The 12,634-nt window shown below is 53.6% G+C and overlaps 1 protein-coding gene across 1 annotated transcript in view; it reads left to right on the forward strand.

The window, feature by feature from the left end:
• The window catches only part of ZFYVE26 (zinc finger FYVE-type containing 26), an 84,100-nt gene that overhangs the window by 63,853 nt on the left and 7,613 nt on the right, over window positions 1-12,634 (forward strand). Inside the window, exons 33-41 of the mRNA XM_004612335.2 lie at window positions 189-336; window positions 574-783; window positions 1,561-1,779; window positions 5,297-5,494; window positions 6,319-6,518; window positions 7,924-8,065; window positions 8,534-8,593; window positions 9,703-9,885; window positions 10,784-10,828. Of these exons, the coding sequence (XP_004612392.2) occupies window positions 189-336; window positions 574-783; window positions 1,561-1,779; window positions 5,297-5,494; window positions 6,319-6,518; window positions 7,924-8,065; window positions 8,534-8,593; window positions 9,703-9,885; window positions 10,784-10,828 (1,405 nt within the window). The remainder of the gene's footprint in view (window positions 1-188; window positions 337-573; window positions 784-1,560; window positions 1,780-5,296; window positions 5,495-6,318; window positions 6,519-7,923; window positions 8,066-8,533; window positions 8,594-9,702; window positions 9,886-10,783; window positions 10,829-12,634) is intronic.

Consider the following 12,634-nt stretch of genomic DNA (forward strand, 5'->3'; position numbering starts at 1 on the left):
CTAAGTGAGAGAATTAAGGGTGCTCAGAAGCTGACCCCAGAACCTTCACCCTGGTCCTCGTACCTCGGCTCGTCTCACTCCCCAGGATGACATTTCAGGCTGGGAATGAAATGAGACACCTTGAAGCAGCAGCTGTTCTCGGTGAGACTCCGCCGAGCCTCACTGCCTTGCTTGTTTCCTCCCTGTAGCTACATCAGCAAGGTCGACGTGCTGAATATTTTAGTGGCTGCTGCCTACCGCCACGTGCCATCTCTGGATCAGATCTTGCAGCCGGCCGCAGTCACCAGGCTAAGGAACCAGCTGTTGGAGGCTGAGTACTACCAGCTGGGGGTTGAGGTGAGGCAAAGGCACAACATGACTTCAGCTCTGCGATGCCCACCCCTGCAAATGAGTGTTGCCATCTCTCAATACCCCTGGGCCCGGGGGGAAGTATCTTGCCATGATGTCATGGGAGGAAATGTGCCGGGGCAGGGGGAAGGAAGAAGATGAGCCACAAAGGAATGAGAAAGGCCTTTGTGGCTTTCATGCCTGGATGCAGAGACCTCTCACTGAAAAGAAGGGGTTTTTCCTCAGGTCTCCACAAAGACTGGCCTGGACACCACTGGGGCTTGGCACGCGTGGGGCATGGCCTGCCTCAAAGCTGGGAACCTCACTGCCGCCCGGGAGAAGTTCAGTCGCTGTCTGAAGCCTCCCTTCGACCTCAATCAGCTGAGTCATGGCTCCAGACTGGTACAGGATGTGGTTGAGTACCTGGAGTCCACAGCGAGGCCACTCCTGTCCGTGGTAAGAGCACCTAGCAGGAGGGGCCCACTCAGCAGTAGATCACCTGCCTTGCATGTCCCCGGGGTTCAGCCAAGAATGGCAACTCTGGGGCCGGAGGAATAGCACATCAGGTAGGGCATTTGCTTCGCATGCAGCCAACCCGGGTTCAATCCCAGGCATCCCATATAGTCCCCAGAGCATGCTAGCAGCGATCCCTGAGTGCAGAGCCAGGAGTAAGCCTGAGCTTTGCCAGCTATAGCCCAAAAACGAAATAGAAAGAAAGGCAACCCTGACTCAGAGCTTCCAGGTTGGAAGATTATTCTTTCTGTGATATAGAGTTAGGCAAGTCAGATGTTTTGGTTTGGGTTTGGGAGCCGTACCCAGTGGTGGCTGGGAGCTGCTTCTGGTTGGGTGCTCAGTGGGGTTCCTTGAGATGCTGGGAATCAAAACCAGGATTCACCCACATAAAGCATGCATTGCAGTCCTTCCACCTCCCTAGCCCCTCAAGAGACAGATGTTTAAGAGGAAACTACCAAAAAACCATCTCAAAGACTATAAAAATCACATAAGCAGTGTTATCCCTAGTCTTACGCAGTACTTAGATTTTGGTGAATTTCCCGTGTCCAGTCTTTGGATAACGTTGTTCCCTGCTATGACAACTGTATATAATTTTGCATCTCACCTATTTCCCCCATTGTTAGAGTCCACGTTTGTTTCCATGTCGTCAGTGTTTTGAGTGCAGCTTTTTCAGAGGCCACACTGAGCGGCCCTGTTTGTTCCCCCCTCTCTCCATATCAGCAAGACGATGACTACCTGGCCACGCTGAAGGAACTGGAAGCCACGCTGCGGACCCAGAGCCTGTCCCTGGAGGTGGTACCCGAGGGGAAGATCATGAACAACACCTACTACCAAGAATGCCTCTTCTACCTGCACACCTACAGCACCCACCTGGCCATCATCAGCTTCTACGTGAGGCACAGCTGCCTGCGGGAGGCGCTCCTGCATCTCCTCAACAAGGTGGGGCCCTCAGCCCACTCTCCAGGGCCAGTGCCCGGCATTCAGGATGGGGAGGTGAGGGGCTGGAGCGATAGCACAGTGGGTAGGGCGTTTGCCTTGCATGCAGCAGACCTGGGTGGGTTTGATTCTCAGCATCCCATATGGTCCCCTGAGCACCAGGAGCGATTCCTGAGTGCAGAGCCAGGAGTAACCCCTGTGCATCGCCGGGTGTGACCCAAAAAGAAAAAAAGAAAAAAGGATGGGGAAGTGAGGGAGGAGGTGGGGGTGGAATTAATAAGCCCCTTCGGCATCACCCAGCATTGTGCTGTGGTGTCCTCTCTGCAGTCGGGTCAAAATGGAAGTTTCTGCCTCCGCCAGCCATTAGCCAATGAGTGCACAGCACTCTTAACCTGTTTTCACATTCCCCTGTGGACCTGGCAGTGGTGAATTTACCTTCTCCTCCTCATGACAGATGCAGAATCAGATCAGAGTTGGAGAGCATGGGCCCGGGGCCAGGTGTTCTGTGGGGGCCCTGTATGGCCCTGTGTGGCCTCTGGTTGCCTCATCTCTCTTCTGCACACCTCCTGCCTCGCTCCCCCCCACCCCCCCACTCCTGGCTCCACATCCCCCAGCTGCTGCTTCGCTCAGAGTTGTTACCGCAGGGGCCAGGAAGCCCCTCTGCACGGGTCTCGTCATAGGACCCGACCCCTGAGGCAGGAGAATGTGAGCTCCTTGTCTCCTCTTGCAGCCTCCACCCCCTCCAGAAGCAGAGCGATCCCTGAAGTGCCCCGTTGCTGCAGTGCAGTTGCTATGCAGATTTTCCTTGTACCCGCCAGCCTGCTCTTCAGTTTTTTTGAAGAATCTTTAAACCCTTTCTGAGGAATTGGATGATTTATATCAGACTTCATACAAAATTAAGGTCACAGGCCAATAGTACAGCGGCTAGGGCAACTTGCCTTGCGCTCAGGCAACAGAGGTTCAATCCCCAGCTTCCCATACGGTCCCCCTAGTCCTGCCAGGAGTGATCCCTGAGAGCAGAGCCAGGAGTAAGCCCTGAGCATCACTGGGTGTCACCCACCAACAAACGAAAAGTTAAGGTCACTCATAAATAGAGCAACCTGCCGTCACCCTAAGTCAACGTGGCAGCCAACTAAAGTGGCCGACTAGACACACATTTCAGAGCTGCTCGGAGCCCCGTCAGCTCCTCCAGGGGCGTGGCCAGCAGGCCACAAGGGAAACACTGTCACTTCTGCCACGGCCACTCACTGTGTCTGAGCCAACAGCTGGGTCTCAGGAATAATGTACAAGTTATATTGCTCTCTCTGTCCTGGTCCTCCGTTCCCAAGTGAACTTTGAGATCAGGCGGCTTTCCCTAAGCACAGACTGAGAGCCAATCGCTCCCATTCTCTGATACCCGGCCCAGAGTTAAGCTGCTTACTTGCTTTATCCTGGTGCAAGCTGAGGACAGCATTGCCGTCGCTTGGCATGTTCAGAGCTGAGGATGCAGGTCCACCCCCACTCTTTTTTTTTTCATCTGTAATCTCAGTAACCCTTGAGTTGCAATTTCTCACCTTTCTTCTCCAGCAGGTAGGGAGCAAGAGAAAGAACCCAGTGAGAACCAGACTCCTTGCCTTGAGCATGGAAGTTCTGTTCCTATGTGTTCTTTGGCCTTTTATCTATATCACTGCCCTCCAGCAAGCCTTATAAACCAAATACAAGCTGAAGAGAGAAGACAGTGGGTAAGGCGCCTGCCTTACATGCCCCCTACTGGGAGTGATCCCTGAGCGCAGGGTCAGGGATGAGCCCTGAAAACCACTAAGTGTGACCCCAAAACAAAAAAACAAAACATTAATACAGGGCCAGGGATGTAACTCAGTGGTAGCGCACTTGCTTTGCTTATGTGAGGCCCTTCTTTCTCCCCTGGCATCGCCCCCCAAAAAAAGAACCCTAAGTCATGTGATTTACATGATTCATGGTGCATCTTAGTCCCCTCTCTTACCTGGCCTTCATTGGCAGATCCCTGGGATAATGTCCAGGTTCTTTACCGTGTGTGCCTGAGCCCATCACGACATCCAGAGATGAATCGGTGAAATGGAATGTCTTAAAATGTTGCTCTTCCGAGGAAACTCGTGTTCCTGTTTCTTAAATTGTATCCTACATATCTGAGGATATACTTTAAGAAATAATTCAAATACACTTTGAGGTCTGGGTTGCCCTCACTCTCCTCTCAGTCTTTTTGTTTGTTTGTTTGTTTGTTTCTGGGCCATACCCAGTGATGTTAAGGGCTTACTCCTGGCTCTGTGCTCAGGGATCACTCCTGGGTGGACTTGGGACCATATGGGGTGCCAGGGATTGAACCTGAGTCAGTTGCATACCAGACAAATGCCCTCCCCATTGTTGTATCACTCTGGCCCCTGGGTTTCTCTTATGTGTCACATGGCCTGCCAAGGGCTGCCAGGTATGGCTTTTGTAACCCCTTTGCACCCCTAGGAAGCCCTCCCCACCCAGAAGTTGTTGATATATCAGGTAGAAAATAAGGACCTAAGAAAAAACTTTTTATTTTGTTCAGAAAAGGAAATTTGACTACACATAGCAGCACTTAGGAGACGCTTGGCCACACATGGCAGTGCTTAGGAGACCATGCAGTGGCAGGGATCAAATCAGCGTCAGCCACGTGCAAGGCAAGCCATTTAACCACCATGCTGTCTCTCCAGCCCCCAAGAAGTAACTTAGACTTAATGAGTTGGAGGCCATTAGTGACCTTTAGAGGTAGTTTGAGCTAGGTTGTGGGTTCCAAGACTTAAAGAATAAGATCTAGGGGCTAAAGAGAAGCCTCTGCCACAACATGCCCCCACTCCTGCAAGCACAAAGCCAGGAGTAGCCTCCAAGCACCCCCAGGGCAAAAAGCAAATGGCCCCAAAACAATTAAAAAGAGCAGGTTCTGTGGGGCCAGAGAGATCGTACAGGGAGTAAGGCACTGGCCTTGCATGCAGTCAACCCAGGTTTGATCCTCAACATCCTATATGGGCCCCCAAGCACTGCCAGGAGTGATTCCTGAGTGCAGAGCCAAGAGTTACCCCTGAGCATCACCAAGTGTGGCACCACCACCCCCCCAAAAAAAAAACACAAAAACAAAAGAGCAGGTTCTAGAAAAAAATTCAGAGGGGCCAGAGCAGTAGTATAGTGGGTAGAGCAAATGCCTTGCACGCAGCTCACCCAGGTTTGATCCACTGCATATGGTCCCCAAGCCCGCCAGGAGTGATCCCTGAGCTCAGAACCAGGAGTAAACCCTGAGCACCACTGGCTGTGGCTCAGACACCAAAAACAAAAACAAGAAAAAAAATTAGAAAAATTATAGAAAGAAAAGTCAGAGGAGACTGGGAGACTGAGTGCAGACAACCCTGTGAGTCTGGAGGAGAGGACGGAGCATGCTCAGGGCGAGCAGGAGGCCTGCTGAGTGTGAGGAAACTCGGGATGGTCCCCCAGAGTGCCGGGACAGGCTCCAGTCTCCTGACTCCTCTCTTTGCTCTGCTCTCAGGAGAGTCCGCCAGACGTCTTCATCGAAGGCATTTTCCAACCGTGTTATAAGAGTGGGAAGCTCCATATTTTGGAAAACTTGCTAGAATCCATTGATCCGAGCTTGGAAAGCTGGGGAAAGTACCTGATTGCCGCTTGCCAGCATTTGCAGAAGAAGAACTACTACCACATTCTGTACGAGCTGCAGCAGTTTATGAAGGTAACCGCAGCCCCCGAGACGGCCCTCCTGTACCTCTCACTCCCCGCCGAAGGAGGAGGCTGCTCCAGATGAGGGAATGAGTCTGATTTGGTCCCAGGCTTCCTGGAGCAAACTCAGGTTACTCTCCAGCGTTGATTAATAATGCTGGGATTTCCTTCTCATCCCAGAGAGGATGAGTGATGTTTGGGGTTAATTACCTTCAGTGCTGTTACCTCATTCTTTAGAGTTCATGGGATTCATGGTACGAGGAGAGACATCTGTGGTCGTTTGCAGAGAAACAGGAATTGTGGATGCGGGATCCACAGAGAGTGATGGAGAAGATGCAAGCGAGTAGGGAAACAGGTTTCTCCCATTCTGTGGACTGCCGGTCAGATCGCAGAGGAAGCTGGTGCCAAGATTAGAAATAAGCTGAATGTAGAACCAGAAGTGCTTCTCTTGAGATCTCTGGAATGGGATGGTGTCTTTTCCAGGAATATAGCCTGGGGCCAGAGAGGTGATGCCAAGGATAAGGCGCTTGCCTTGTATACAGCCTAATCAGGATCCCCAGCACCACATATGGTCCCCCGAGCCCTGCCAGCAGCAATCCCTTAGAGAGCACGGCGCCAAGAGTAATCCCTGAGCACCACTGTTTGTGGCCCCAAACCAAAAATAAATGAATTTTAAAAAGTCAAGAACTATTTGCCTTGGGATCCCCTAGGAATTACTGACCCAGAAGCAGCTTCACTGCTGGCCAGGCTTCACAAGTGGGGGTCAGGTCAGAACCCTCAGCACAGCCCAGCTGCCCTCCCCGAACTCTCATCTGGACCTCCATTGTCCTCTTCTAGGACCAAGTACGGGCCGCCATGACCTGCATCCGGTTCTTCAGCCACCAGGCAAAGACATACACAGAACTGGGCGAGAAGCTCTCGTGGCTGCTGAAGGCTAAGGACCATCTGAAGATCTACCTCCAAGAAACCTCCCGCGGCACCCGAAGGAAGAAAGCGACCTTCTTCCGGAAGAAGATGACCGCGGCTGATGTCTCAAGGTAGTTCTGGGTCCAGGAAAGGAGAAGGGTGAGGCCAGCTGGCCAGAGCTAAGTGTCTGTGGGTGCAGAAGTTACCCTTGAGCATCCCTGAGCATGAGGCAGAAAATACCTGTGAAAGGGCCAGAGAGACTGCGTACAGCAGGCAGAGCATTTGCCTTTCATGTGGCTGACCCGGCTTCAATTCCCAGTATCCCATAAGGTTCCCTGAGCACCGCCAGGGGTAATTCCTGAGTGCAGAGTCAGGAGTAACCCCTGAAAGTCTCCAGGTGTGGGCCAAAAACCAAAAGAAAGAAAGAAAATACCTCTGAAAAGAAGCCTTCCACAATGACAGTGTGCAGTGTGCATCTAGAATCCATCCTTCCTTCCTTCCTTCCCTCCTTCCTTCCTTCCTTCCCTCCCTCCTTCCCTTCTTCTCTTCTTCTCTTCTTCCTTCCTTCCCTCCCTCCTTCCCTCCCTCTCTCCTTCCCTCCCTCCCTCAATCCCTCTTTCCTTCCTTCCTTCCCTTCTTTCCTCCTTCCCACCTTCTCTCCTTCCTTCCCCTTCCCTCCTTCCCTCTCTTCTTCTTTCCTTCCTTCCCTCCTTCTCTTCATTTTCTCCTTCCTTCCCTCCCTCCTTCCTTCCTTCCTTCCTTCCCTCCCTCCTTCCCTCCCTCCCTCTTTCCTTCCTTCCCTCCCTCCCTCTTTCCTTCCTTCCCTCACTTCCTCTTTCCTTCCTTCCTTCCTTCCCTCTCTCCTTCCTTCCCTTTCTCCTTCCTTCCTTCTCTCCCTCCTACCTTCCCTCTCTCTCTCCCTCCTTCCCTCCCTCCCTCTTTCCTTCCTTCCCTCACTTTCTCTTTCCTTCCTTCCTTCCTACTTTCCTTCCCTCCTTTCCTCCCTACATCCTTCTTTTATTCCTATCCTTTTTCCCTCCCTCCCTCCCTCCTTCCTTCCTTCTCCCCTTCCCTCCACACGCCATGGCCTTCCCTCCAAAGCCAATCCCTTTCCTTAGGACACAGTATCTAAGTGAACACGTTCACTGCCATTTATTGTTTATTGCCTTAATGGGCCCAATCCCCCACTTCTTGTGTTCATTATTCCTCTCTCCTCCAGCCTGGGAACTGTGAGGGAAGATTCATGCTGCTCTTGACCTCTGTGCTCAGTATTGTTTCCTGGAGCCTGGCATACAGGTGCTCCTCGAGTGCCTAATTCAAAGACTCAGCCTGTACCCAGGTCCCCCTGAGCCCCTTAATCATCTCCACGGGGCACCAGGCAGACACCCATTTTCATCTTGTGCCCATGCCCCCAGGGACTGTTTTGGGTTGTTCTTGTTCTCCCTTCACACTGTTCCCCTTTTCCTGACTCGGGTCTCTCAGTCTCCTGGCCCGTCCCTCCTCTCGAGGCTGGACTGTGCGCCCCTGTCTCCACAGGCACATGAACACGCTGCAGCTGCAGATGGAAGTGACCAGGTTCTTGCATCGGTGCGAGAGCGCCGGCACCTCCCAGGTCACCACCTTGCCTCTGCCAACACTGTTCGGGAACAACTACATGAAAATGGACGTGGCTTGCAAGGTATGCAGGCGGCGTCAGCCTCTGACAACCTGTTCTGCCTGTGGACAGTTTCTCGAGCCTGCAACTTTCTAGGTATTGTCACAGCTGGTTGACAGTGGCCTCCCTGCTTGATGACTCTGCAGGCCAGAAGCAAGACCATTTGGAGGACTCTCCTATCCCCAGTGCCTGGCACTTAGTAGAGTCTCAACAAATATTTATTGTTTTGTTTGTTAGGGGCAACACCCAGTGGCGCTCAGGGCTTACTCCTGGCTCTGCACTCAGGGATCTGTTCCTGGTGGGCTCAGGGTGGCATGGATCACACTGGGGTTGGCCGTGTCCAAAGCAAACACCCTACTTGCTGTCTTATATCGATCCAGCCACTCAGCAAATATTATTGACTGATTGGGGGGGAGGGGGTCCCTCATTCTTAACTGAGTGTCCCCTTCCATCATCATTGCCCCTTTGAGTTCATTGTCCCTTTCTTTTTAGGTCATGCTAGGAGGGAAGAATGTTGAAGACGGGTTTGGAATCGCATTCCGGGTGCTGCAGGTAGGACTCAAAGATTACTCAAGATGATGCTCAGGGTGCCCGGCCGCTGACTGCGGGGAGAGGTGAATCAGCAGGAAATCTCTTTCCCAAGGAAACCAGATTGAATAGGCGTCTATGATGAAATCGAGGAGGCAGATGGGCAGATTCTAGAGTCCGGGCAGCTTTGTCCAGTGAGAGTTGCCTCGTGGGCTGTTAAGACAGCTGGAACCAGGTGACAGTTCTCCCCTGCAGAGCTCTGCAATCCATCCTGCAGGCGGGAGAGCATGGGAGGTGGGAGGGGTTTCCTGGGCGACTGGAAGGGCTGGTAGCAGCAGAGCTGGCTCCAGGAATCCCTTTTCCGGGCTCGCAACCAGAGAATTCAGCTGCGACTGTGGTGTCTGCGCAGCCTCTGTGTCCATCCTACCACCGCTACACGCTGACCCTCTGACCCCAGGTGGCCAGGGTAATCGAACACACTGAGTGTGTCCCAGGGATCAGTGGCTTTAAGACCAGTCAGATTCTACCCATTTTCCAGTGTTAGCAGAGCCCGCCCGCAGGCGTCAGGAGGCCTGTCCTCTCCCAGGCCCTGCTGAGAGATTGTCTTAAGGTGCAAGTGTTTTATCAGGAGCCAGAGAAACTGTGCGGCAGGGAGGGTACTTGCTTGATCCCCAGCACCATGTACAAAACAGTCCTCTAAGCCCCGCCAGGAGGGGTGGCTGAGCGCAGAGGCAGGAGGAAGCCCTGGCTGTGGCCCCGAAACAAAACCAAACAGGACCAAGTGCTTGTCTGCAAATCAGCTTGCAGCAAATCAGACGCGGCTCTGTTTCTGACACACCTGTTCATGGCACCGAACATCCATTTCCCCAAGGGGAAAGGGAGCCCTGGGGACTTGATTGAGTGTCTTCAGAAAGTGACCTGGCAGCCAGCAAGATGCATGTCCCCTGTGACCTGTGGAGGTCACGGTTTGTTTCTTGCCTTTGCCTTCTTGAACGCTTCATCCAATGAGGCCTGTTCTCGCTCACGTGCGCCTTCTGTGGCGCCCGCCACCGCTGTGGCTTCTCTGGACCAGGCTTGGCGGCGCTTCCGCAGCCCTGCCTGCCTGCCCGTTCCTCACGTCCCGTCTGTTCCAGGACTTCCAGCTGGATGCGGCCAACACCTACTGCAGAGCAGCACGGCAGCTGGTGGAGAGGGAGAAGTACGGCGAGATCCGGCAGCTGCTCAAGTGTGTGGGCGAGTCGGGCGTGGCAGCCCAGAGCGACGGGGACACCATCCTGCTCGACTGCCTGGCGGCGTTCAGGAGAATCCCGCCCCAGGTGTGCTCCCTGCCTCTCCCGCACCCGGCCTCTCCTTCCGTCTCCCTCTTTACTCTCCTCTTTCCCATGACCCGAAGCTCCACCGGTGTCTCTTTCGTACCCACGTGGGTCTCGTTGCTAGTGAGGAGGGGGGAAGGGTGCTGAATGGGGGGCTGGGCATGTGAATGGCCTTTGGAGCACAGAGCCGTGAACTTCCTACTCGGGGCCTCTCTGCAGGGTGAACAGAGCCCCAGGCCTTTGTGAAGAACAAGGCCCGGCTGCTTGGCCTTCCCAGTCAGACCCCCAAGCTCAGGGGACCCCACTGGGCAGCCAAGTGGGGTGGTGCCTGGGGATCGAGTCCACAGCCTCCCTCACACACCAGGGGTTTGACCCCTGAGCCTCAGGCCCAGGCCCAGGAGTGAATTTTTTTGTTTGTTTAGTTAATGCTCAGGGCTTACTCCTGGCTCCATGCTCAGGAATCATTTCTGATGGGCCCAGGGGACCCTATGGTGATGCCAGGGATCAACCCCAGGCCAGCCGCATGCTAGGCAAGCACCCTGCCTGCTGTACTCTCACTCAGTCCCAGGAGTTACATTTTTAAAAACAGATCCTGCAGGCATCCCCCCACCAGGGCCAGAGCTGTCCACCAAAGCCCGACCAGGCCTGTGGGGGCTGGAGCAATAGTACAGCGGGTAGGGCATTTGCCTTGCATGCGGCCGACCCGGGTTCAAATCCCAGCATTCCTTATGGTCCCCTGAGCACCACCAGGAGTAATTCCTGAGTGAAGAGCCAGAAGTAACCCCTGTGCATGGCCGGGTGTGACCCAAAAAGAAAACAAAAAAAAAAGCCCGACCAGGCCCTTCTCCCACACTGGGGACTCTTCTTGCTCTCATGACTGCTGTGTTTCTGTTCTGCCCAGGAGCTGGAGGGCCTGATCCAGGCAATACACAGCGATGACAACAAGGTGAGTACGATTAAGAGTTCAGACCCAGGGGGCTGGAGCAATAGTACAGCAGGTAGGGTGTTTGCCTTGCACGTGGCCGACCTGGGTTCGATTCCCAGCATCCCATATGGTCCCCTGAGCATCACCAGGGGTAATTCCTGAGTGCAGAGCCAGGAGTAACCCCTGTGCATCGCCTGGTGTGACCCAAAAAGCAAAAAAAAAAAAAAAAAGAGTTCAGACTCGGGAGTAATAGCACAGTGAGTAGGGTGTTTGCCTTGCACGCAGCAGACCCGGCTTCGATTCCCAGCATCCCATATGGTCCCCAAGCACTGCCAGGAGTAACCCCTGTGTATTGCCGGGTGTGACCCAAAAGCAAAAAAAAAAAAAGAATCCAGACCCTGGCAGCACTCTGGAACAACTCTTAGGCTTGCCGGTACTCTACGGCTTGCTCTGCACGGCAGCTCTCTACAGCCAGCCGGTGTTGCAGCTTCTGAGGCCAAGGTGGAGTGTGCATCCGCGTGGGAGGAAGAAGGGAGGGAAGACCTGGTGTAGACCTGGTGTGCCCCCTCAGTGGCCACATGAGCCTCTGCCTTCCTGTCTCCTGCTTCCCAGGCAGACGTGTCTTGGGCTGACCTGATCCTCCGTTTTTCTAGGGAAGCAAGGCCTCCCCTCTGTCTCCAGGGCCACTGACCCAGTGAGGGGCAGGGTGGAATGGCATTTTTTTATCCTGGGGAAAAGAGGACCCTCTGCCACAGAAAAGCCTTCCTCGCCCTGTGCTCACTTGTCCTTTGCTACTTCTGTCTTCAAGCAGGTGTCTCCCCTGAGGCCAGCAAGCACTCCTCTGTTCACTAGGGAATGGGTGAGACTCTGCGAGCTACTGTCGGCAAGGAGTGCTAACTAGAATAGGAGTTCCCAGCTGCTCCTATTGGCAGCTCACCCAGAACTCAGTCCAGCTGCCACTGGGAGGAGCGGGTGAGGAGGGGCAGGGGCGAGCTAAGTCAGACTGCCCTGACCGCTGCCAGTGAAACAGTGTGGCACCTCATTTCCTCCCCAGGGAAACTAAAGCTGCTCACACACCCACAGAGCCACTCCCTGTGGCCCTACTTCTGGTCCCCGAGTGGAATTTGCAGGGCACTTTCGGCACGTGAAAGTAGGGGAAACATATTCTAAACACTCCGTTTGTTTGTTTCTCCGTTTGTTCAAGACATCTGGTTTTGAAACATCTATCAAAGAGGGGGGAATGCGGCGGCTGGAGTGATAGCACAGCGGGTAGGGCGTTTGCCTTGCACGTGGCCGACCCGGGTTCAAATCCCAGCATCCCATATGGCCCCCTGAGCACCACCAGGGGTGATTCCTGAGTGCATGAGCCAGGAGTGACCCCTGTCCATTGCTGGGTATGACCCAAAAAGAAAAAAAAGAGGGGGGAATGTGGCAGGGGTTGAACCACACCTGGGAGTGCACAGGGAGAACATATCCATACTCGGTACCAGGGATTGAACCAGGGTTGGCTGCATGCAAGGCAAGTGCTTTAACCCCTGTACTCTTCTCTTCTCTGTCTCTGTCTCTGTCTGTCTGTCTGTCTCTGTCTCTCTTTCTCTCTCTCTCTCCCCCCCCCCCGCCCCTCCCCTCCTGTCTCTGTATTATTTTGATGAGGTCCTTTGGAAAACATAGAATTCTGGTATGTGGAGAGCCACTTTTCTAGAATGATACTGATTTTTGAAAAGATAAACCTCAGATCACCCTCCAGTTCCCAGTCTTCTATGAGCCCCATAAACAGGCAGAACTTTTGTCCTTGGAAAAGACATCCCCCAAATTCTAGTCTGTTCC

The sequence above is a fragment of the Sorex araneus genome, chromosome 3 (genome assembly GCF_027595985.1).
Source record: "Sorex araneus isolate mSorAra2 chromosome 3, mSorAra2.pri, whole genome shotgun sequence".
Lineage (NCBI taxonomy): Eukaryota > Metazoa > Chordata > Mammalia > Eulipotyphla > Soricidae > Sorex > Sorex araneus.